General features: G+C 37.8%; 1 protein-coding gene across 1 annotated transcript in view; it reads left to right on the forward strand.

The window, feature by feature from the left end:
- MAN1A1 (mannosidase alpha class 1A member 1) overlaps positions 1-26,410 on the forward strand; it is a 67,975-nt gene that overhangs the window by 17,982 nt on the left and 23,583 nt on the right. Inside the window, exons 2-3 of the mRNA XM_026705437.2 lie at positions 1,252-1,348; positions 14,867-14,982. Coding sequence (XP_026561222.1) covers positions 1,252-1,348; positions 14,867-14,982 — 213 coding nt within the window. The remainder of the gene's footprint in view (positions 1-1,251; positions 1,349-14,866; positions 14,983-26,410) is intronic.

Genomic DNA, 26,410 nt, shown 5'->3' on the forward strand with positions numbered 1-26,410 from the left:
CATGATGAGACTCTGAAATATATTTCTTTATGGAAAGGAATGCTGTTTTGCACAGAGGAAACATGTACTTCTACTCTCTTGTTTGTGAGAGGAGAGTTGTGACTATATTTAAATGTGCACATTCATATCTGTTATTCAGCACCTTCCAAAGGCAGTAGTATGAATTCTAGCCTATATATCAAAAATAAACATTTAGGGGATGCAATAGGAGGGTTGATGGGAATTTGCAAGCATTCTGGTGTTTGCATCTGGCCTGTGCATTGGAAATCACATCTGTCTTATGAAGGAAGTACTGTTTGCTGTAGAACAGGCATTAATTTGATTGCATCATTTTTTAAAAAGAATAATCTCAGAGTTATACTAAGGTCAATATGAACAGATATTTTGTTTTTAATGCCAGGAAACACTTTGGAATAGTAAAGATACTTTTCCTGTCCTATCGTCCAGAAAAAAATTAGCAGCATGCTAGGGTATTATAGATAGAAGATTGTAAAATTTATTAAGCATTCTTTCCAAAATCTTAGGATTTAAGCATCTCAGTAGATTGTAGATATTTAAATTATTATTTATTTTAAAAATACGTTCATTTAGTATCAGTCTGCTGAAGGTATACATCTTTGTGCCAACAGATGCCATTTTGCTGATTCCTAATTTGCATAATAGTACTCAAAGGTTTATGAAATATATATATAAGATTGAGATATAAAATAAGTATTTCTGCTTACAAAAAGGATGCCATCCTGTGTTGTGAATTAAACAGCTTTGCATTTGCTGAGAATGTCCATTAATTTTTCTTTTACCTTGCTAAATTATTTCAGTAAATTCTGCAATGACTAGAGTTTGGATTTTCTTTATGTCATTATATGCTGTAGGTGAATAAAATAACAGAATATTATTATTGTTGTGGTTGTTGTTTATTAATTTTAGCCAACAGACTTAAAACAGAAATTCTGAACAGGAATTCTTAGTCTGTTCGCTGAACTGGGAATATATGAGTCTCTATTATATATTTCTAAGTAAGAATTGGGATTAGAATAGAATTAAAGTAGGTTCCCTGTGTAACTGAGTAACTAAAACAGCAAACATCAATATGGTGTTGCTGCTAATAATGTTTAACATTAAAATATATCTATAATATAATAGACATTTAATTTACCATTGAATGAGGTGCATTGATCTTTGGTTACAGTATATTTCCTGCTAGTTTTCTTGCCAAATCCAAATTATAATCCTGTTTACATTTCCCACCAGATGATGAGCCATGCCTGGAATAATTACAAACATTATGCCTGGGGATTAAATGAATTGAAACCCATATCAAAACAAGGACACTCAAGCAATTTATTTGGTAAGTAGTATGTGCTTTCTATTTAATGATGTCAGCTGATTTACTAGTCTGAAGTTAAAGACTACATTAAAAGCAGTGTTTTTATCAAAGTTTTAACTCTCTGGTTGTATCATGTCTACTGTTAAGAAAATTAGCAGCTCTTGCAGCCAGAGTGAGAGGCAATGTTACTTCATATTCCAAAGATGGCAGAAGAAACTAACTTGCTACACCTTTCCCCTTATATATTTTGCTACAAGTTTTTATATATTTCCCTATGCATAAATCAGTAAGATAATGCAAACAAAGGAATTGATAGAAACTGTGAGATCCTGATAAGTTTAGTGGTCAAAAGATTGAACTCTTAACCGCATGCTATCTGTTAAGATAGAGGCACTTAACAAAAGTCTTGAGTGTAAAAAGGAATATATATATATTGCAATGCATGTTTGAGATCAGCTAAATATCAGTCTTAGCGGAGCTCCATCTGAGAGACTTAATCACTTCAGTGGTAGAAGAAATTATATGTTCAAATCAAGCATATTTTAAAAGACCATTTGCCAGAAAATGTTACCAAATACTATTCACTTAAACAAAATCTATGTAGAAGTACACAAAAGGTCAAATGGTGGTGAATGAGGGGCTTTCCTAGTTTCTATTGGCTATCCTGGATTATAGGCTGCAGTAGGTAAACTGGGAAGCTTCTACAATATTGCTTCTTTGCAATCATAAATCCTGGTGCAAACCACAATTTTTCATCAAAGATTTCATTTTCCTTCTGCTTATATGCTCAATTTCATGGGCTAAATGAACAAAATATGGAAGCAGTGCCTTGGGGGCCACTGAGTATCCATCAGAGGAAGCCCATTGACTAAGAGTATTAATAAGAATCTATGAGAGCTCCAAACATGCATTTTTGATTTGGAGTTCTACAGAGACATCTGGGCCACCCTTTGCCGAGTCTGGAAAGGATTTAAATAAGTTTGTGAGGGACCGCACGTTTGACAAAAACATCTGCCATTGCATTTCTAATAGCATCAAAAATACTCTGATGAGACAGAGAGTGCAGAGGAGAAGAGCAAAGCCTCTAGGAGATTTTTTTTACCAAGGAGACGTGCTTAATAGGCGAATCTGAATTAGTTAGATCTCAGTTTCCATAAAGCTCAAATTATGCATAACTGCAAAGACATATCAAGAATCTACATAAATATTAGCAGATTTCCCTTTGGCTAATTTGAAGGCACATGTTAGCACATCTAGCTACTTGAGTCTGGCATTTAAGCAAGAGAGAAGAAATAACATGTGATAACAAAATGCTGATGGCCCAAGGCAAAGATCCACAGACTAAAGAGCAGCAGCGATTGTGCCCAATCATGGAAGAAAAGCAAGAGCAATTAGACCTAACACATTTTGCTGTAGCAGGCCAGTGGTTTGTTTTGTTCCCTGTGTTTTGGTGTTGATAGATTGAGCAAGGATATAGAGTGCAAAGAATGCGAAAGGCAGTTAGAGCAGTCAGGAATTTCTACAGCAAAAATAGAAACAAACACAAATGTTAAAGCCAGAAAAGAGGATTTTGGAGATTTAGGGCAATAAAAGGGAGTAGCAGAAGTTTTCAGAGGAGTTAGTTAACTCTGCAAAGTTCAAAATCCACTGGCAGCATTAGCCCGTTCTCTCAAAAGTGTACACCTGGGCCACAGAAGTTTTCAAGAGAAATTAACACGGAATCAATGTGAGAAAATGAGCCTACCTTTGGAAATACCATGACCTAGATAAGGCACAGAGGTTTTTCAGAGCTGCAGCTTGGTGTTGGAGACCTTGTGTCCTTTCTTGGCTGTAACGGACTGTATCGGTCTGGCAAGTTTCCTGAAGAAAGCCACAAGGAAATCATCAACATACTGAATTAGAGCAGACGATGCAGAACAAGATCTAACCGATTATACAGGTACTCTACATACAAAACAAAGCTGTTTATTAGGATGAATAGAAACAAAAAAGAAAAGTTTACAAAGACTCCATTTCATGAAAATAGAAATAGAATAACAGGGTTGGAAGGAACCTTGGAGGTCTTCTAGTCTTACCCCCTGCTTAGGCAGGAAACCCTACACCACTTCAGACAAATGGTTATCCAATCTCTTCTTCAAAACTTCCAGTGTTGGACCATTCACAACCTCTGGAGGAAAGTTGTTCCACTGATTAATTGTTCTAACGGTCAGAAAATTTCTCTAAGGAGCTGACTGAAAAGTTAGGAGCATATAGAAAAATGCTGACCAGAAGAGGAAAGGTGATGATCATAAGTCTATTTGTCATTCTTAGATGCTACACAAAGTGTCATTTATTATTCTACCACCATTTTTAAATGAGGAAGATTGAAGTGCTGCTTCTAGTGATTACAATTATACCCTGCTTCAATAGTACTTCAGTTACTGGTTTAATTCCTTCCTTAGCTTCTAGGTTTAAGGGATATTGCATTTTCCTTGTTAATGGGTATGTTTTAGTCAATTGAAATTGAAATTTTAACAGACAGAACTGAAAGTATGCATCCCATTTCATTATTAGAATGTTTTGTCCACAAAATATAGCAACTTGCTTCAACTTGTAGTCCTCTAAAACATAAGACTGGCTTACTTCCCAAAGAGGCATTGCAAATAGGACCATTGTTGCTTCTTCATCCTGTGAAAGTATATCTAAATAAATCCCATTTGGTACACAATATGTAACGGCTGTTAATTTGCATAGCCAGACCCAGTTCTGAGGCCATTTGCTACAGAGAAATATTGGGAATTCTGATATCTTGAAAGCAGAACACAGAGCAGGAGTATCTGGAAGGCAAGGAATAGTTTTTCCTCCTATAGTGCAATCAGCAAATGGTTCAGAGACAAAAAGAGATAAAAGAAGGTGAGATGCTATTACTTTCACCTGCACACATCCTTGTGCTATGTTTGGGACAATTTGTCTTCAAAGCCCAGGATCTCTATAGGAGTAATGTGATCCTGAGGGGGTTTGAGCCTGAAAGGATAAGTCGAAGACTTGTTCCAGATTTTGTTGCCTCTTGCTGTATTTAGAGATGTCCTTCCTTTTCCTTGTCTATGAGTTTGGAAAGTGGGGAACCTGCAACCTGACTCACCCCAAGAGCCATAAGCAGTGTCTTCAGCTTTTCCTTTTCTATAACAGTGGTTGTTGTAATAATTTTATTAATATTTTCTCCTTCCAGCCCAGTAAGATAGAAAATGTTCCATAAGCAAGCACCATAAGGCAAGGAGGGTGTTCCATAAGGCAAGCACCACAACAGAAAAGGCCCACTTCCTGGGACTCACCAAGTGAGCCCCCCAGTTTGCAAGTGGCACACAACATGGAGCCATGCAAAGGCCTTCTGAGGCACATCTGCTTTTTAAGCAGGAATCATGAGTCCAGAAGGACTTCCAGATTGCTCACTGGGTCTGTCTGGGACAGTGCAACCCCACCCAGAACCAAAGATGATATAAGCCTAACTGGCAAGTCCCCAAAGTCACCCCTACATGAGTTCACCCAGCAGCCTCATGTAGATGTTGAATAGGAGTGGAGAGAGCAGAACTGCAGAGTTCTCTGCAGTGCCCCCATGTCATATGATCACATTTTAGGTATTTGGCAGCCCACCTTGGCACACCTTGTTAGCAGCAGGAGCAAGAAGATGGCAGTGGTGAACTGGGACAGTAGAGGGCCAAAAGGGCATAGATATGGGAGAGATAGGTGAGTGGGGGAAGTTGATGTGTCCCTGCAGTTGTAAGTGCAGGTGGGTTGCCAAAAACCCAAATTGTGACCACAGGGGCACTGCAGCAGCTGTAACTTTCAAGATGAGTCATAAGTCTTTTTTTTTCTTTCAGTACCGTAGTAACTTCAAATGGTAATTGAATGAATGGTTTGTAAGTCAAGGACTACCTATATTTTAATTCTGGAATTGGGAATATTTCTCTTCACCATGCTATGTCCCCCATCCCTCTTAAACAGTATTTTGGTATAGATTTTATGTATTTCTTGTGCATTTAGTCTGTGATGATTATTGCACATCTGAAAATATTTCTGTGTGTGATATAATTCTAACAATTGATTTCATTGGCTCATGTACAAAGACCATCAACAAAAGGTTTTTTTATTGTGGTATAGTTCATTCCTAATGCATATAATTACTGTGTCCCATAGATGACATTATGAGTCAGTATTATATGAGAATCAGGCTGTTTAATTCTTATTATCTGATTACAAATATCTTCATACTTTATATTAATTTATAATATTTTTGTATACTATTTCTAATATATATAATACTTCTAAAATTGGAATTCATAAATATATGCTTTATACTTTCCTAGTGAATGATGGCTTCAGGTAACAATACTTTTTAATTTGAGGTAAAATTTTAAAATAAAAGAATATTATGGACAGCAACATAATAGGATGCTTATATTGTATATTTTAAAGAGTATGGTCATTTATCTTTATTTCTTAATGGCATCCTAACTTTCATGTCACTTTATTTGTTTCTTCATCCAGTTTTTTTTTAAAAAGGAACGTGTGTTGTCCGTTTTTGGAAATAGCTACTTTTCATCAAGGGGAAATTAAAGTTTGCTTTTTCAATCTAACATACTGCAGGAAATTTGTGAAGAACATAAATATCAAGAAAACATTTACACTTGACTCACAGGTTAGGGAAAAGTATAATAATAAAATAGTAATAACAATGATAAATCTGAATTGTCTGCTGTCAAAATTAGGAGCTCTGGTTTTCTACTATGGTATTGATGCTGTGTTTGCCATACTGTAAATTTCCCCACTTTTATCTCACTTCATTAGTTTTGAGTGTAGAAGGAAACTGGAGGAAACTGTGGTAATTGTATTATCTTCTAAAGTATACCTTTGCCTACCTGCTCTTTTTAGCAGAAGCCTGTATTTCAGCCAACTAATTCCAGATTTCATTTCACTTCCATAATTTTCTAGGATCATTTTTAATTGTTTGGGTCTTCAATCTGTCAGACCTCTTTCCTATCTAATATTGTCTATATTGCCTTTCAGTCACATCACAAACTAGCACTGAAGCTGATTGTTTTATTTATAGTTAGTTGAAACCAAATTGTTTTAAAGTTTGAAATGATAAATCACAAGTTAAAAGTATAATTCAGTTATATAACAAATAATTTAGATATTTTTTATCTCACTTTTTTTAATAAATAACTCAAGCCAGCAAACATAGCTAATACTCCTTCCTCCTATTTTCCCTACAACAACAACCCTGTTGGGCTGAGATAGTGATCAATCACCCAACCAGTTTTCATGCCTAAAGTTTTCATGCCTCACAGTCTCTTGGTCTCTTGCCTGGTGCCTCAACAACTAGACCAATGATAAAATATTATTAAGGGGAAAGAATATCAGTGAGTGAGAGTCATATGTTTCAGTTTTTATTTGTTTTATCTTTTAACAATAGCCCCTGAATTTAAAGCATTTCTTATACAACTATGTACTGTCATACTATATGACAAAAGATGGGAACCTGAACCTTTGCAAGCTTAGTGTTTGAAATATGTATTGTCTAGAGTTCTCCTATTACCAGCCCAATTGCCATTAACCCTTGCCCTTGCTGGAATTATTAAATATGATAATTACTGTAAATTAATTTTAGTGGATGACTGTTTTGATTAGCAATTCAGAACTGCTACTTTTCCTCTTACTTTAGAACTACAGTCTGAAATGTCAAGGTTGAAAATTAAATGTCAGACTCTTTTCTGTCAGGCCTTCCATAAAATGACCTTTGTACATGTTCTTCATTTTTAGCAACCCAATGAGCAAACAAAACAAATAAGGTTCAATACCACAGAAAATCAGATGCCGTACCATATTCTAGCTAACTCAAAGCTTATCCTTATGTAATTGGAGGAATATATTTGCCTGAGCGTGCCATGTGAAATAGTACCAGATCACTTATTGTACCTAGTAGTAAGTGTTAGATTATTTTCTATTATTTACTATTAAGTTCAATATCTCTGTCACTTTCTGGCTTTATGTTAGGAACAAATGTTAGCAAAATAAGTGTTTCCAAATTTGCCAGCTTTTAATTTTATAAAGAAACATTTTTGAAGCAAAATTACCACAGCCCCATTGGAGAAGTGCCAACATTAATCACAGAATCATAGCATTGGAAAGAGCCTTTTAAGTATTGAGACCAAGCTCAGTTCAGAAATCCAGATTAAGACATCTCTGACAGATGTCTCTCGAGCCTTTGCTGGAACACATCCAGCAGCAGGGAGATCACTTTCAAACAACTATCTACTCTTACTGTTAAGTAACTTCTCTATCACCCCAATTTGTGGGACACAGAATGATGATCTCAAGTTAACAAGCGGGTAGATTCCAGTTGAATATTACATAACATTTCCTAATAGTATTACTCACCGGTTGATTAACTGACCTGAATTGATTGATGTAGCTAATTCTTTCTTCTTTATCCAGCAAACCCTGCCAAAATATAAACTGGACAGTAAACATGGCTGCAGTACTTAATAAGCAGATAATCAGACTGAAGTTAGTTACCTATTCTTAGTTCTTTGCATGTGTAAAAAACTAAAAAGATAACTGAGTTAGTAAAAGGAATGAAAACCTAAAGTTTACACAATGCTGGACCGGAAATCCTTTGTATGTTATCTATTTACCATTAGGACATCCCACCTTTCAAGATGACTAATAAATTCAATACAAATAATTGTAATTGAACAAGTGTCAGTATAGTGTACTAAAAAGGCAACTCCTCAGCCATTTTTTTTCAAAGCACTAACTTTTCAATACTTGGTTTCTCATGGAAGGCAGGCACTCTCCTGCAGGACATTGTGGATAAGAGCGATGTGAAAATACAGCCAGCTAACTTAGTCATGAAGTCTAGCAGCAACAAATCTTAGGTAATAATATAGAGAGAAGACACTTAGTTGTGGACTTAATTCTGGGATTGCCTGGGGAGGAGCTGAAAGGGCCTCCTCCAGATAATGCTTTGAAATATAGTTGCCTCTAGATATATCTGCTTACATGTTTTCTAGGGAGAACAGGACACTCTGAACCAAATTAAGAAAGAATAAAGGGGAGTGGAAGGAGAGGAAACCATAGAACATTTATGTCATTGCTCTCCCCAGCTGTGCTCTAATGAAAAAAAAATCACTATTCTTTTATTGGTGTGTGGTTAACTTAGAATGTAGAATTGGGAGAAAATCTTAGTGTGAAGTGCTCATTTTCAGAGTCCCACTACCCATACTTTGAGATAAGTATGTTGAGATTTAAGAGAAGGATGAAAGTGGACACAGAGTATAACATTATAGAAAAATACAGTGGAAAATAGTGTTCTTGCTTTCTTCTTAATTCCTAGAAATAGAGGAACCCGCCCTATACTAGTATTCCAAGTTGCAGCTCAGCCTACTTTATTTGGCTTTAGCTCTTCAAAATAATTGCTCCCAAATGTAATTATTTTATCCATGAAACTGCCGAGCTCCTGGTTTTTTTCTTTTGCTAAATACTGGCATATGCAACCAGTATATGCTATACAGCTACTAAATGTAATAAAATAACATGAAATCATTGTATTTTCTGATTCCACAATACATTTGGGTCTTTTTAATAATTTTAAATGAAGAGCGCATTCAACAAATAAAACTAACACAACTGCATACTACAGAAATACATTTAAAGAATTAAACATTTGAAAAAGCGCAGATAAAAAATTACTTCTATCTTCAGCTTTAGCAAGCAGCAACAACATTAACAATGTATCACTGTTAAAATACAGCCACACATTCATTCTCTATAAGTCCATCTCTAGGTCTTCATCTCTCCATATTCGTCAAAGTCCAGTGAAAGTAAGAACATAAGTATTACAAACTATGTTTATTACACCCAATTTGAATCCTCTCATTTATATATTGAATCCTCCCATTATATCTCGATTTTCATTTAAACAAATCCCCCCTTTTGTCTCTTCAGTCTAATCCCAGTAAAAAAAAGAAAAAAAGTAAGATTACAAAAAATAACCATCATCATTCAGTCCCAATCAAAGAAACTAATAAACATCATCAGAAATAGCAACCTATTATTTGTATACAAAAACTAAAAAGATAGTTTTACCTATTAAATCTTTTAACATTCAATTTGAATCATTCCTTTTATATTTATGTCCATTTCTATTTAAACAAATCCTCTCTTTCTCTTCTAACAATCCCAATCAAAAAAATTTGAACCTCATCAAAAACAGCAAGCTATTATTTTAACCATGATAAAATAAATCAATTTTCCTTTTTTTTTCTTATTCCCAGCAATCTTTAAAGTTCAAAAAGAAATTTCTAACTTATGCTTTCTCATACAAGTAATCCTTGATTTACAACTATTTGGTCATGTGATCAGAATCTGGGTGTCTGGCAATTTGTTTGCACATATATACGAAGTGCTCCACAATCATGATCACTACTTGTAATTTTCTCTGTTGACTTCCTTGGAAATCAAACATTGGCTGGCTGAGTGAAAGAAAGGACTGCTTGCCAGAGAGATTCAGCTCTACAAAGAGCTGAAATCCTTTGGTAGGCAGTCCTTTTGCTCTATTCTCTTAACAACCTTAGAGATTACTTAACTTGCAACTGGGAGTGCAAGGATTGTGATAATTGACCAAAGGAGTCACATGACATGACTGTCTGAAATACATGTGTGTTCTCAAGATCTCTTCTTGATCCGCAGAGAATGTTTGGCAGTATGGATCCAGTATCTAGCCTCCTTTGACCATAATGCCTCCTGCTAAACCATGGAATATCAGTTCAACATATATCACTAGATGCTTCTCCCAGATTCCATAATACATTTTGGTGGTATTCTAAAGTTGTACTTGCACAATAAACCTGAATGAGCCTCAAACAAAGGATGAAAGATATCCATTATTCTAGTTACTCTTGCTCTTCATAGGTTGTACTAAATTGCATTTGATTGAAATCAATGTCTCCCATAGTTGATAACTCTCACATGGGTTTCAGGAGTGATCTCTTAATATGGTTTAAATATCTTACTCAAACAATTTTTTAGGATTTCTTTAATTGAAATATTTGTAAATATTTATTTGAGAAGTCAATGTCCTTTGCATTCAACAGCTCAAGACAGCATGAATGATCCTCCCTCACATTTTTAGTAATATCCTATATTATTTAGATCTTAATAATATAAATATTATGTATGTTTATTTAATAGTAATTCTTACAGAATGAAATGGAATTCATTACCTAGTAAGTATGATCTGGATCCAGCCTGAGGAGAAGGACTGGAAATACTTAAAATTAAGACATTAAATATTAATATGCTCATGTATCATGCCAGCTGTTGGCATACATATATGCTTCCTAGCAGTAGGCATCTGGGGGGAAAATTAAATTTTGTTGATATTGGTTCCTTTCCAGTTATTCAATTTATCTTGTGTAACGTTCAATCATTGTAATGAACAATTAGCTAGTATAATTAAATTTCTATTTTCAGGACTATGAGTTTCTAATGTCTGAAAACCATTCAGTGTAAAAAGTACAGTACTCTACTGAACCTTTTGCACATAATATTGCTGTGCATAAGTTTTCTCTTGTCATTTTACCCTTAGAAAGCCTATAATTCTTTATCCACATATGGCGGTGTAATGTAAGAAATGTCTTTCATAGATAAGCACTTCTGGTCTTTCCATATGTTTAGTATCCTCCCAAATGATGTCAGCTTACTAACTTGCTTTGTCCTACTAATCTTTCTTCGCTGTGTTCAGTTGTGCTTTCTTCTACGTTATGTCTCTTCCCTCTATCCTTTCAAATTTGATCCCAGTGCATTAGGGCCATGCAAATTTTCTACTTACTATGGGGTGTTTTATTGTTGTTGTTCTTTTGGAGGGGGGGTTACAGGCAGTTGTGCATTCAACAGGTATTGTGAATTAGGAATAATAAAAGATTGTCACTTACACAGCATCTGAAAAGCTGAAGTCAGGGCCAAAGATATGTGATTTCTGCTCAGCATGACACTGTTAAAGTCAGACATTAAGGTTTTTGCAGACTATCACTGCTGTTAGAAATGATTAAGGAATGGTCAGTAAATTGAATTGTTTACTGGAGCCATAAGCTGGAGTTTGTATTTATTTCCATTAAACTACTTAAAATCAAGGAACATTTCCTTCTGACAGTTTAGATAGATTCTAAGATTAATTGGTAAATCAAATAATTTTCTTCTATATGAGCCATGCTCATTTTAAATAGAGTTTTGTGAGATTGCAAATACGTTTCTTACAAAATTTTGTTTAGTTTTTTTAAATTTGTATGATGTAAGATGTTTTGAAGATCAGAAGTAATCAGAATCTACCTTCCCAACATATCTTGTTTAAAAAGCATTGCATATTTGTGAATAAAATAAATAACTGCATGATGATACTTTCCCCAGTTTTCACAACAAATTGTTATAAACTATTTTACTGAGTACAGTATAGGAAAACAAATTTGATGTGAAGCAACTCTGGACTAATACCCAGAATAAACATTAGATCAATAAAATGCCTATGGATTAATCGGAAGGAGTTACTTCTCTGTAAATATGTAAAAGATTTAAACAGAACATAAAAATAAAAAATGCATGATATACAGAATAGCCTACATTTGTTTTTACATGAATAGTAATATTCTTTTTGCTCAGTATATGCTGATTTCAATATTTACTTCCTGCTTCATTTAATATTTATTTATTTATTTTTATTTGTCAATTGCTTACAAGATAATAGGTATAAGTAAAAACATAGTTATGAATACATAGATACATATAAGAAAAATTATACATATACATATACATATACATATACATACACACACACACACACACACACACACACACACACACACACACATATATATTTTATCACACACACACACACACACACACACACACACATATATATATATATATATATATATATATATATATATATATATATATATATATATTTAATGTGATAATTGGTGCATGAAACAATAGGACAGGGATGGTAGGCACATTGGTGCGCTTATGCACACCCCCTACAGACCTCTTAGGAAAGGGGTGGGGTCAATAGTAGACAGTCTACGGTTAAAGTTTTTGGGGTTTGGGGAAGAAAACACAGTCAGGTAGAGTATTCCAGACATTGACCACTCTGTTATTGAAGTCATATTTCCTGCAATCAAGTTTGGTGTGATTAACCTTGAGTTTGTATCTATTGTTTGCTCTAGTGCTGTTATTGTTTATTAGAGAGTGGGTTGTTTGTCTCTAAGTGGACGATGATGGATTGGTTAATAATTGATTCCATGACTTTACAGGTGACGCAGCATAAAGAGATTGGTTTGTAATTTTCAACTAGGCTGGGGTCTCCCTTTTTGAAAATGGGGATGACTGTGGCTTGTGACCATAGTTTTGGCAGGGAGCTGGTCCTGAAAGATTTTTCAAAGATTATGCTTAGAGGTTCGGCTATGGCAGTGGGTAGCTTTTTGAAGAAGTAGGCACATATTCCATCCGGTCCAATAGATAGGGATGGTTTTAGATTGTGCAGTGCTTTTTCAACAATGTCTTCTGTAAAATTGATATGTATTAGATCATTGTAGTTGTCTGTGGTTCAACTAGGAAATGCTGGACATGATCCATTGCTGTTTATAAATACTGAGCCACAGAATGTGTTAAAGAGGTTGGCTTTAATAGTGTCGTTGTTGCAGTCTTTACTATTAGGTCCTTTCAGAGATGGGATGGACCTTGAGTCTTTTAGTTTGTTGTTTATAAAATTGTAGAAAGCGCAGGTGGAATTGGTGCGTAGAAGGTTTTCTTCTCATTTAATGTGATAATTGGTACATTCAATTTTTATCTGGTGGCATAAATTTGTGTGTGTGTGTGTGTGTATCTACATCTATCTATCTATCTATCTATCTATCTATCTATCTATCTATCTATCTATCTATCTAGTATTCAGCTTTGTTCGGGTATTTTCCCACGTCATTGTAGTTGTGCTTTTAAAGTTGTAGCAACGTTTCGGCAGAATCTCATCTGCCATCATCAGGCTTCTGTATTGTATTTGTCTGTGTTATATAATATAACATTGCTCAACTAACAACAGAACTGCTTTCTCATAAATATTAGTCATATTTTCTAGTTGAAGAGTGGGCATAATGGCTTAGCAGTTAAAGATGCTGAGTTTTCAGCTGACAATCCAGATTTGAGACCTCAGTGCTATGTAATGGGGTGAGCCCTCATTAATGGCCAGCTCCTGCCCACCTAGCAGTTTGAAAGTGTATGCAAATGTGAATAGACAAATAAATATCACTTCAGTGGGAAGGTTACCTGCACCTCAGCGCATAGTCATGCTGGCTACATGACCATGGAAATGTCTTTGGACAATGCTGACTCCCCCAGCTAAAAAGTGGAGATGAAAATGGCCCCCTAGAGCTGGACATGAATGGACAGGGGAAACTTTAACCTTTACCTTTTCCACTTGAATCCTTGACAACCGATTCAGTTTTTCCCTGATTGAAATTTAAGGTATTATGGAAAAATCAAAGTATTTATGCACATAACAGATCTGGAATAGTGTGGTAGTATTATTTTTGAGCTATTGGTGTAAGATAGTTTCATAATGTTACTGTTGACAGGGGTAGTCCAATTAACTTGGATAATACTTTCAGAGAAATAATACTCATCACGTCTAGGCATTTTAATGTGCCTGTATTGCCAGAAAGATATTTTAGATATATTTCATCAATCACTGAATGAAATTCAACCACATCAACCATTGAGAGCCTTTAAAGTTTAATGTGGTAATAGAATCTATCAATCAAAATTAACTTTTCTTCCTGGAACTGATGGATAAACAACTAGAAAAGAGTCGCAGAACTTTGCTTTTAATATATAAGATTATTGAATGCATCAGCATGGAAAAATTAGCAATTCTTGGAGATAATAGAACTTGCAAAATGTCTGTGGAGATTCTCAGTTATCCAGATCATAGTTGTCTCGATGATGCTTTTTCAAATGGTTTTTTCCTTTTTTTAAAAAAAGCACCTTTGAGACAACTTGCTGAATGTTTAAATTGATGTTTGGTTAAGGAAAAGATAATAGCTACATTTATTGATAACTGGAAACCCACTGTGGACTTTTTGTGGGAGGAAAATGAACCTATAATTTATGGTTTTGATATCAAATAGGATAGATTATAGAAAGAAGAGGGTTAAATATAACTGTAATTATTGCTACTATAAAGAAGATCAGAAGCTTCATTTTATTTTTCCTTATATATTTTTTTCTTATCTGCACTTTTTTTTTCTCTTTCTGTTTTTTTCATTCTATTTCAGTTTTTGTTAGTTCTCATTGTTGCTAAAATATCAATTGTACAATGGATTAGACTGTACAAAGGACTAGAACAGTTAACTAATAGTCTAGAAATTTAAACATGAATATTGCTATAACTTCTCTCTTCATAAATATGGGAAAAAAAACTTATCAATAAAGTTGCTGACTCTTTTTCAGGTAATATTCAAGGAGCAACTATCGTTGATGCCTTAGATACTCTGTATATCATGGAAATGAAAGAAGAATTCAAAGAAGCCAAAGAGTGGGTAGAAAAAAACCTTAATTTTAATGTGGTGAGTATTAACCTGTAATGTTGCTTCTGTATACACAGTTTGCTGATGTGACTGGAAGAATGTTCATTTGCTTACATTATTTGTCATTCTTCTCAAAAGGCACAGGCAAATTCTGATAAAACTAATAAAAGGTTAAAAAATTAAATTGATTAAAGTTAAAAAGATTAAATAAGAAACTAAAAAACAAGATAATAGGCAATGTGGGGTTTTTCTCTAACCCATCAACCACCTCGCACTTAGAGCACCCCTATCAGAATACCAGGCAGCCAACAGAGCCAGGTTTAAGGCTCTTCCAAAAGGCCAGGCGTATGGAAGCCAGGCTTATTTTCCAGTGGGAAAATATTCCAGACGGTGGGGGCCACAGCCTTAGCTTCTCTTCTGACTCTGTGGATATTTGTTTATTTAGAAGGTCGATTCCTTTCTGCTGCTTGAAATATAATACATAGATAGGTGATTGGATCATTTTTAAATGAAAAGGTACAAACTGCTTTAATTAGTGCCAGATTATATAGCTACTGTTCTGGAAACAGTATGTGAATGAGAAAGCAGAATATGAAAAATAATTGTGTTGACATGAGACCTGGCAATAGGTATGGTCAGTTCAAAATTACTAATCTCACATATGTTTTAAAGAATCAGCATTGCCCACATATTTCAGAACACTTAAAATGGAAGAAAATCCTTCTCACAGGAAGGGAAGCAAGTGCTGACTTGCCTGATTTATTTCCTACATGATTTTTATGCAAATATATTTTTGTCATTATTATAAACATAGAATTTATCATTGCCTATTGTAAAATGATCTGAAATGGTATAGGATCTTAGCAGGGGTTTGGACTAGAAGACCTCCAAGGTCCCGTCCAGCTCTTTTCTGATTGATTGATGATGATGATGATCCATAGTCCTCATACAAAGGGAAGAAAAAAGACCTTCTATGAGGCCCCTCAAAGAAAAAGATATGACTCAAGAAAATAGGCATGTCTCAATCAGAACTATTAAAAAAGAGCTTTCACTTCTATTGCTAAACACCTTTCCGGTCTTAGACCTAACCTGTATGGAACTTTAGCATCTGAAGTCAGCTTGTTTGTTTTCCTGCGCTCTCACATTCCTGCACTGCAATAAAGTGCACAGCTGCCATAAAGTACTCTAATCTGTTAGGTCTGACCTCCTGCACTTATAATTACTGGCATAGAACAGGTTTAAACTGTCTGCAATTTATCATGGAGATGTCTTCAAATTATAGTGGATAGTTCACTGGTCATGTCAATTCATTGTACATGGCTGATGTGGGGGGGGAAACAAATTTCATACTAGGCGTTCTTTAAGAGATCAACAATAAAACTGCATTGTTAACACTGTAATACCCTTATACAAATAATGTGTTGTATGTCTGTATCTGAAGTACTTTATACAGTCTGGTTGCCACCGTTAGAGAAAAGGATATAAAACAACATGCAAAAAAGAGCAATGAAAATCATCAGGGGTTCAAAATCTTCTGTATGAGAAAAACCGAGAATGTCTGGGAATCCTTAGCTTGGGAGGAAAAAACATCTGAGCAGGGATAGGGCCATCTAATGAAACTGATTCAAAGAAGTTTAGAATTGGGAGGGAGGGGGAAGTTATTCATACAGCATGTAACAAACCTATGGAATTCATTAAGGGAAAGTTGGTAATTACCATGTAATTACCTTTACATGGTGATTTAAATAGCTTTAAAAGGGCTTTGGATAAATTCATGGAGAATGGGTCTAGTCAGAGCTATTGTTATTGAAGATACAGTGCTAACTCTCAGCAGATACCTCCAATTACTGGTTCCTGGGAAAGTGATGGAAGGTGAGCGTGTCTACTGCTTGAGAAACAGCCCAGAAGCATCTTGTTGGCTAATGTGAGAAATAAAAACAGAAATAAAGTGAACCTGGACCTGACTAAGAGCTGTTCATATGTACAGGTCAGAAATAAACCAGCGTGCAATATTCAGGCAGTGGGTCTAGAGTTAAAGCTCTTCAAGTTGCAATAAATGCATTTTTTCAAACAAAACAAAATGTGACACTGAGATATAACTTATTGTGAGCAATACACCAAAACCTTTGTTTGGAATAGCTTCCTACAAATCTAAGTGAGGATTTATTTGAGAAGCAGAAGTTGGCAACTCTGAAAACAATTTTTATTAAATGTGGGCTATTCTAAAGCATAGTGGTAATTGTTTTCAAACTCTGATATGAGTAAAAACAGCATAATTTTCAATTAAGTACACATTGATTTCTTAAAATTGCTGTTGGCAGCCCCATGTCTGGTGTTACACATTTTATTTATTTATCATTTTGATTTATATTCTAAGATTCCAACCTAGACCATTCACAATGCCTAACAAAAACAGAAACAGTTAAAACAGCAGCCAGTATAATCATTAACCTCAGAACAATCATTCAGCTCAAAAGAATCCCGAGGCACTCAATAATTCAACTGCTATGAAGAAACAGACATCTAAATAGAAGTGGAAGCACTTTAATACAGTGACCTCCTCATCCTAACTCCAACAGCCTATCCAGAAAAAAAATATTGAGGGAATCAAAAGCTGCTGATAAGGTCCAGCAGAACTAATAGGGATGCACTCCCCCTAGATTGGGTTAGATTGGGTCTTTTATGTCACAGGTGATCACATAGAGAAGGAATGGGCAGTTAATTTTCCCAAAGGATGACTTGAGAAACTGGGACTATTGTGGAGGGCTGCCCTCTCCCCATTGCTGCCTCTCCCCACCAGACAGGGACAGTCAAAGGCCAAATGCCCAAGTCTGCTACAGAGCAACCAAAATAATTTCCGTTCCATAACTAAACTTCAACTCACATTGAAAAAGATCTAGAAAATATGTCTCATTCAAGCGAGCCTGGAGTTGATCAGCCATTGATAAGGAAGAAAGAAGGAAGAGCATATTAAGTACTAGCATGTTAACCAATTACAGTTGTTTTCATCCTCTGGAACCACATTTGGTTTCTTCAGAAATGGCCTGAGAATTGCCTCTTTTGAAGAAACTTCACTACTTCTTGCTTTGCTGAGGTATTTATAACTTTTGGCGCTCACCCAGCAGCCCCTCCCTATTAAATACATAAGATAAGAAGGGCAGGGATTGAGTACATGATGCTATTTCAAACACTTCAAGCTCAGCAATTGAAACTCATGCAATAAAACAGAACAGAGTGGTGCTTTGAACACTTCCTCTTCTGGAGTTACTTTAAGTGCAGTCTGTGCTGTATGTTATATTGGAATCAAGAATAGGGAGCTGGCAGTGAACACAATTCTTTTACCACAATTAACATTAAAATTCTATTACTCTAATGTTTTATATCATACTTTTTTGTATATATTGTATGCATAATAATACATATGTAAGGCATCCAGAAAGTATCCATGATATCAATCACTCCGAGACATTTCTCTCTAATTGATTTATTTAGGAACAGATCTGGCATGTCAAAGGAAATTTCCCAAAGTGAAATTATTTTCACGCGTTCCACAGAATCCATCTTCTCTCCTCCTACTTCTACAGTTCATAAATCACGAGAACCAATTAACTGCCACTGGAATTTCTTAATACGACATACAGAATAACCTTGAACTTTTCAACTCCTCCAACTCTCTTAAAAAAATGTGGCAGCTGAATTTTAAAGCTGACAGGCGTCCCCCCCCTTGAAAACTCCTCCTCCTAAAAGAAAAGAAAAGAAAACCAGATACAGGGGTTAATACATTTTCTTTAACCCCCTCTCCACCCTCACGAGGACCCTTCAGTTTGTGGGGAAAATCCTCATGGAATTAGTTAACCAATTGATCAGCATGAACATCCCAACTCTTTACCAAACTAGCATCCGAGAGACAGTATCCTTTCCATAAGACCAGATATTGCAATCAGCCATGCCGTAATCTACAATCGAGAATTTTTTGAATTTCATAATGTGTTTCCCCTGTACCATTAATGGGTTGGGGTGGAGAGTGATTGGTGGTGGTCTTATCATTGATGTAGTAGCTGGTTTTAATAAACTACAATGGAATACTGGATGAATTTTCCCCAATATTCAAGGAAGACTTAATTGGACAGTGACCAGATTGATTCTCTTTGAAATTGGGAACAGACCCAAGAATTTTGGACCCAGCTTCTTACTGGGCAGTTTCAATCTAAGATACTTGGTCAACAAATATACTTTATCCCCAACTTTAAAAGGCGGTTGAAGGGATCTATGTTTATCCGCCTGTTTTTTATAATTTTTTGCAGCTTTGTTCAAAGCTTTTTTTGTATCTTCCCACTCTTTCTTTAATGAGTTCATTCTGTTAGGGACATGGATGACGGAGGTTGTCTAGGTAACTCTGACATTGGGACAAAATCCATTCCAGTGTTGATTTGGAATGGAGTTAATCCCCTGCTGCTATGTACTGCATTATTGTAAACAACCTCTGCAAAAGGCAACTCAGCCCAATTTTCTTGTTGATAATTTACATAGTATCTAATGTATTGTTCAATCATGGCATTAGCCCTCTCTGCTGCTCCATTACAAGAGGATGGAAAGAGGATAACCCTTGAGAGGAACCAATGGATTTCAGAAATTCCCTCCAAAATTTTGCAGTAAATTGTACCCCTCTTCTAATATTCTACAAGGTACTCCATGTAGTCTATAGATATGTTTCACAAACAGCTTTGCAAGATTTTTCGCAGATGGAAGTCCTTTGCAGGCTATAAAATGGGCCTGTTTAGAGAATAAGTCAATTATAGTCCCAATGGTCGTATTCCCTTCACTCTTAGGTAATTTAACAATAAAGTCCAGTGCGATCTCTTCCCAAGGTTAGGTTGGTTCAGCAACTTGTTGCAGGAGGCCAGGGGTTTTACCAGTTCTGTGTTTCATTGTGGCACAAATTGAGCAACTTTTTACATAGTCCTCATCAGGTTTCATTTTTGGCCACCAGAACTGTCTTCTCAGTAAGTGTAGGGTTTTTAGGAATCCGAAGTGGCCTCCCAGCCAGGAGTCATGGCTATGCTTTAGTACCAGTAGTCTTAGGGTTGTGGGTACATAAAGCTTAGTCCCTTTCCAAGCCAGTCCATCATTCATTATCAGCTTGGTTTGATGGTCCAGGAACCAAGGGTCGGTCAATAGGGCCATTTTCAATTCTGTACTCGGCTTATCTTCCAGGTGTTTGGGTTGCAGTTTGCTTGGGCTCGAGTGGTCACTTAGCCTGCCAATTGAGCTTCTGAAATTAAGGTTTGTACTATTTCCTCTCGGTGGCTGTCAAACTGAGGTTTTCTGGACAGAGAGTCCACCAGTATGTTTTTCCCTCCAAGGATATATTTAATGTTAAAGTTGAATTGTTTGAAATATTGGGCCCAGTGGACTTGTTTGGGCGATAATCTCCTAAGAGTCTTTAGAGCCTTGAGGTTCTTATGATCAGTCCATACCTCAAAGGCCTCTGGCACCCCTTCTAGAAAATGCCTCCAAGTCAACAAAGCCCGTTGTATGGTGAATGCTTCTTTCTCCCAGACCGCCCACCTTCGCCCTGTGTCTGTCAGCTTTTTGGACACATAAGCACAAGACATCAGTCGGCCTTGAGAGTCCTTTTGCAGCAAAACAACTGCCACCACTACATCACTTGCATCCATTTGGACAATAAAAGGCTTGGTTGCATCTGGGTGCTGGAGGATGGGCTCAGCTGCAAAGAGGCATTTTAAGGCCTCGATAGCTTTCTGACAGTCCATAGTCCAAGCCAGGGGTTGACTTGGCTTTGGTTTCATGGGCAACGGGCCTGTTTTTAATAGCTCTGTCGATGGGAGGGCAACTTCAGCAAAGGACGGAATGAATTGTCTATAGAAGTTGGCAAACCCCAAGAAACTTTGAAGTTGTTTTCGGGTTCTGGGAGGTTGCCAGTCCAGCACCGCTTTCACCTTTTGGGGATCCATTTCAATCCCCAGGTTGGATATTCGGTAGCCTAAGTAGTCCAACGACTCTGTGGAATTCACATTTTGAGAGTTTCACATATAATTTGGCGGCTAGAAGTTTTTCTAGAACTTGTCAGACCAATTGAACATGTTCTTCCATGGTTTTGCTGAAGATAAGGATGTCACTCAGGTACACGAGGACCCCCCCGGTAAAGGTGAGGGTGTAGCACCTCATTGATGAGCTGCATAAACACTGCTGGACCCCCTGAAGTCCGACAGTCATGACTTTGAATTGGAAGCTACCCAGAGGGCAGTTAAAAGCAGTTTTCCACTCATCTCACTCTTTGATGCGGACCCGGTAGTAAGCTTCACTTAGATCTAGCTTGGTGAATATCTTGCCCTTCGACGGGTGGTTCAATAAGTCCTTCAAAAGGGGGAGAGGGTACATGTTTTGATGCATATGGTGTTCACGCCTCAACACACAATCTCAACCCGCCATCTTTCTTCTCCTTGAACAACACGGGGGCAGCTAGTCTTGATTTGGCAGGCTCAATAAAACCTCGCTCCAAATTGCTGTCGATGTATTTCCTTAATTCAGTCATTTCAGCAGGCATCATGGAATACATCTTTGGTTTTGGTAATTTTACCCCAGGCTCTAATTCTATGGCGCAATCAGTGGCTTGATGGGGAGGTAAGACATTACATTCTTCTTCACTGAATGCTTTAGCCAAGTCTTTGTATCGGTCGGGTGCCTGGGGGTTATCTGGGAGATGGTGGGATGCCATGGATGCTGGCTCAGGCTCTGGGTTCAAGCTGACTGGTGGCTTTGTAGTGGGTGGAAGAGGGGGGCAATGGGCCCGGTCCAATGAGGATTTTTCTGAATCCATCCTCCCATTTGATCGCTGGGGCCCATTTGCCTAGCCAAGCAAGTCCCGGTATGATTGATTCTGACATCTTGGGGGCCACTATGAAGCATATGAGTTCACAATGGGGCCCTAATTCCATCTTGATCAATTCAGTCATCTGAGTGGCTGCCCCCCCAATTAAGGTACCATCCACTCGCTCAAATCTGATTGGGCATTTTAGCGGGTTAGTCCTTATGCCCAATTGTTCAACGATGGGGAGTCCGATATCTAGAACATCCAGTATCAATGACAGCTTCTAACTCCCCAGCCTCCCTCATGTTTGGTACCACTAACTTGACCTTGACTGTAAAAGGTATTATGGGATCACTCACCATTGGGTCATCTTCGCAGGTCGGGTTCTCACATGGTGGCAGTCTGGTGGTCCATTGCTCCCATCTGTGCAGAGGGAGCTTTCCCAGCTGTGTTTGGTGAACCTGCCCCTGGCCGGAGCTCTTTCTTGATTCTTCTGAATTCTAACAGCTGGATTAGACCAACTGCAGAGGTTGTAGTACAGGAGCAGGGGCCAGACAGTCTGCTGCTCTATGGCCGGCTTGGCCACATTGGTAACATTTCAGCACCCTGGTAGGTTGGGTTCAAGCAGGTTCAGCTGATCCGGTCGGCAGTCTCCAAGCCACAATTCTCTTAGGCAGGGCTTCTGGAAGGGGTTTCCTATGTGGGTTGATACTGCGATCTAAGCAGAGGGATGCAACATACCACAATTGTAAGGTCTCTGGGATTCCCCTAATTTCACAGGCTGCCTTTACTTCTGGATCAATGGCGTTTTTAAAATAGTGTAAAGTCATTCTTTCAGGCCAATCCATGAGGTGGTTTTCGACCCTTCTAAAGTCCCAAATAAATTCTGATGAGGGTCGCTTGCCTTGTCTCATTTCCATTAACTTTTCTTCATTCTCTGCTACCCTGTCTGGATTTTCAAATCTGAGTCTTAATAATTGAATAAATCCATTTACATCGCATAATTTCGGGGATTGTTCATTGTGTAGTTGGGCCACCCAGTCTGAAGCATCCCTTCATTCATCCCAGTTGTTATGGCTGTAACCAAATCGTGCTCTGTGGCACATTGATCTCCAAATTGTTCTATATGGGATCGGATTCGAGTGAGGAAGTAATTGAAATGTTCATGGCAGCCATCGAATACAGCCTTGAAGGGTATTTGGTCCAGCCTTGGTCGTGGTTGCGGAGATGGCATAGGCCGGGCCCCTGCAGGTTGTAGTGGAATGAAAGGAACCGGCCTGGTGGCATACGTAGGCTGGGTAGGCCCCCTGTATCCTGGCTGGATGGTGCCTCTCTGGAATAGGGGGTCCCTGTGGCCTTTCTGCTGGTTGAGGCTGCATTTGTGGTGGCCAGGAGGAAGATGGATGTGACCTGGTTCCCTGATCGGGTGGAGGGCAAGGGGCTGCTGTCTGTTGTCTGTGCAACACCCCCTTCAGACCAGGGCAGGGTTAGTGCTGGCTGCCATTGGCATTGAATCCACCCCTAGCCTGGATAAAATCCCCACCCTGGAAGGTACTCTCTGCAGGGGGCAAACTTCCCTCTGGAAAATGAGGGAATTGCCTCGAAGGCTGCAACATACCTCTGTCAGTTGATGTGTCTTTCTGGCTTCCTCCAGCTGGCATCTGTACAGTCTCATCAAAACAAAGGCTTTCAGATTCAATTAATGTTCTGGAGGGAGGGCCCCCATACTCTCCCCCCAGCATATCTCCAACTTTGGCTGATTGTTGATAATTCTCAATCTCAGGAAAAAGAACTCCGGGGTATCAGCCAAGCTCCCCCTTCAAAAAATAAAAGTTTGACTTGGGAAATAAATTTAAGGCATCCAGAAAGTATCCATGATATCAGTCACTCTGAGACATTTCTCTCCAATTGATTTATTTAGGAAAAGATCTGGCATGTCAAAGGCAATTTCCCAAGTGAAATTATTTTCGCGCGTTACACAGAATCCACCTTCTCTCCTCCCTTCTCTCCTCCCACTTCTATACTTCATAAATCACAAGAACCAATTAACTGCCACTGGAATTTCTTAATACGACATACAGAATAACCTTGAACTTTTCAACTCTTCCAACTCTTTTTTAAAAAATGTGGCTGCTGAATTTTAAAGCTGACAACATAATAATTTATGTATGCAAATGTATTCCTTCAATTTTTGAACATGTTACTTATGTTAGATTCTATCCAAACTTGTTAGTCTGGAGAGAGAATATATATTCTGCTTTCACCGGCTTCCCAAGATGCAAAGCATTCCATTTCTGAGATTTTCTTCATTATTAATAGGTATGGCCATCTGACTGAGTATTCATTAGATTCTTCCTCCTTTTTTTTATGCTACTAACCTAAACTTACCCTCTTCTCATACAAATTTTCTAGGTAATAAAATAATTTTTTTTTCCACCCACATGGTTTCCCATGGCCCTCCTGGTGGGTTTGAGGATAACTATACTAAAGATAAAAGTTTTCATATCAGCCCTGGATGCTATCTTTTTTCTATGGGCCTCAGCAAGCTTTTCTATGGGCCTCAGGATATATTATGCCAGAGTTGAGATTGGTACAATTATTATTAGTTTCAGGAAATCTGCTAAAATGTTGATTTGGAAGTAAAATTTAAAATGATACTATCTTCATGTGGTTCCATAATTCATTTTAATACTCATAATCATTTAACCTACGAGAAGGAGTAGTAACATTGCCTTTTAGAGGATGAGAAATTGTTTTCCGTAATGTTCTTGAGCAGGGGTCGCCAACCTTTTGGGTCTCAGGGACCACCAAACTCATACTTTTAAATCTTGAGGACCACTAATATGATTTTTTTTTAAAGCTAATATATTTAATATAATTCTTTTATGTTAAATATAAATTGTGTGTGTGTGTGTGTGTCTTTGGTTATTCGGGTTTTCTCCCGTGTAAAATTGGAAGTATCTAGGCAACGTTTCAATGAAGTCTCATTCATCATCTTCAGGCTTGTGTCTTCAGTTCTGTGCTTCTCAGAGTAAGCTTCTCGTGTGTGTGTGTGTGTGTGTGTGTGTGTGTGTGTGTTTCTTAAGTTTTCACGGGTACTTACATGTATGGGATTCAGTTTTGTTCTGGTATTTTCCCACGTGCTTTTAAAGTTGTAGCAACGTTTCGGCAGAGTCTCATCTGCCATCATCAGGCTTCTGTAATGTGTTCGTCTGTGAGTCAGACTTTTACAGTTGTTTCAGTTTTAAATTTGGGGCTAGCCTACTGCTGTGCCAGAATGGTTTTTTCTTCATCCTGGTTGGTTGGGAGTCTTGGTTTGTATTTATTGGTCTTGAAGTTTGCTGTGTTCTGCTTGATTGGTGTTTCTAATATCTTCTGTCTGTTTTGTGGCTTTTTTTGTCTTGGTTGGCTGGCAACATTGTGTTCCTGTATTGGAGGCTTTTAGTGCAGCTTCGCTCCGAGTAAACGGACGGCTATCATTTATTGGGAAGCTAGGTTTCATCTGGGTGCCTGGTTGGGGTGTGTTTGAGCTGGAGATATCAGGGGGGATCTGTTTGTGCCCAGCTGTTTGCCTGGCTTGTGGTGTGGAGATTTTTTTTGTTTGTGAGTGCAGGCTTCCAAATAATTGACAGTCTGGTGGAATCATCTCTTCTATTCATGCTTTCAGGTCTTTTTTTCAATCTCTATGGCTTCTCTGATAATTCTGTGGCTGGGGTTTTCTATAGTGGCTAGGGTTTTGGTGCCATTGAAGTTGATGCTATGTCCTGTGGCTTTTATGAGTTGGATTAGTGAGGAAGTGTGATCTAGCTTTTTTACTGCATTTTTGTGTTCATCCAGGTGGGTACTTATTCTTCTATTGGTCTGTCCAATGTATGTGGCCGGGCATGATGCACAGGGGACTTCATATATGCCTTGGTTTTCCAGGTCAATTTTATTTTGGGGGTTTCTAAGGATGGCTGCTATTTTTCTGTCTGTTTTGAAGGCAGTCTTGATGTGATGCCTGTGTAGTATCTTACTGATTTTGTCTGTAGTACCTCTTATGTAGGGCAGGACAGCTGTTCCATAAGTCTGTTCATCTTCTAGGTCTCCATTATGCCTCAGAGTGTTTTTGTGAATCAAGCCGGTGATTTTGCTTTTGTGGAAGCCATTGGCTGTCAGTACTTTAGTCAGGGTGCATAGTTCTGTCTTTATGTGTGTCTAGTCTGCCACTTATTTAATTATAACAAAAATGTAAATGCTTAATGATAGCAAAATAAAATGTTGCGGGATGGAAGCCTCCCCCACCTGCACCTTCCAAAGAGACAGAAGAGCGGGCAGTGTGTGTGTGTGTGTGTGTGTGTGTGTGTGTGTGTGTGTATGTGTCTGAGCTGAGGGGCCTCGGGGCAACTCCTGCTGGGAGAAGCAGAGTCAGAAAGGTGGCTTTGCTCTCCTTGGGGGGCAGAGCCCCTTGGCTGCCACTCCAGGGGCTTCTCATCAGGCATCTGCCTGCAGAAGGACTGACACACTTGGTGATGAATTGGGGGAGGGGAGGGGGAGAAAGTGGAGCTCCTTTCAGATCCCTGGTGGAGGATTGAGAAGCTCAGATCTGCAACCGAGGAAAAGCTTGGGGGGGGGGGCTCTTCCAGCGTCACTTGG

The sequence above is a fragment of the Pseudonaja textilis genome, chromosome 1, assembly GCF_049901715.1.
Source record: "Pseudonaja textilis isolate UNSWEBS1 chromosome 1, rPseTex1.2, whole genome shotgun sequence".
Lineage (NCBI taxonomy): Eukaryota > Metazoa > Chordata > Lepidosauria > Squamata > Elapidae > Pseudonaja > Pseudonaja textilis.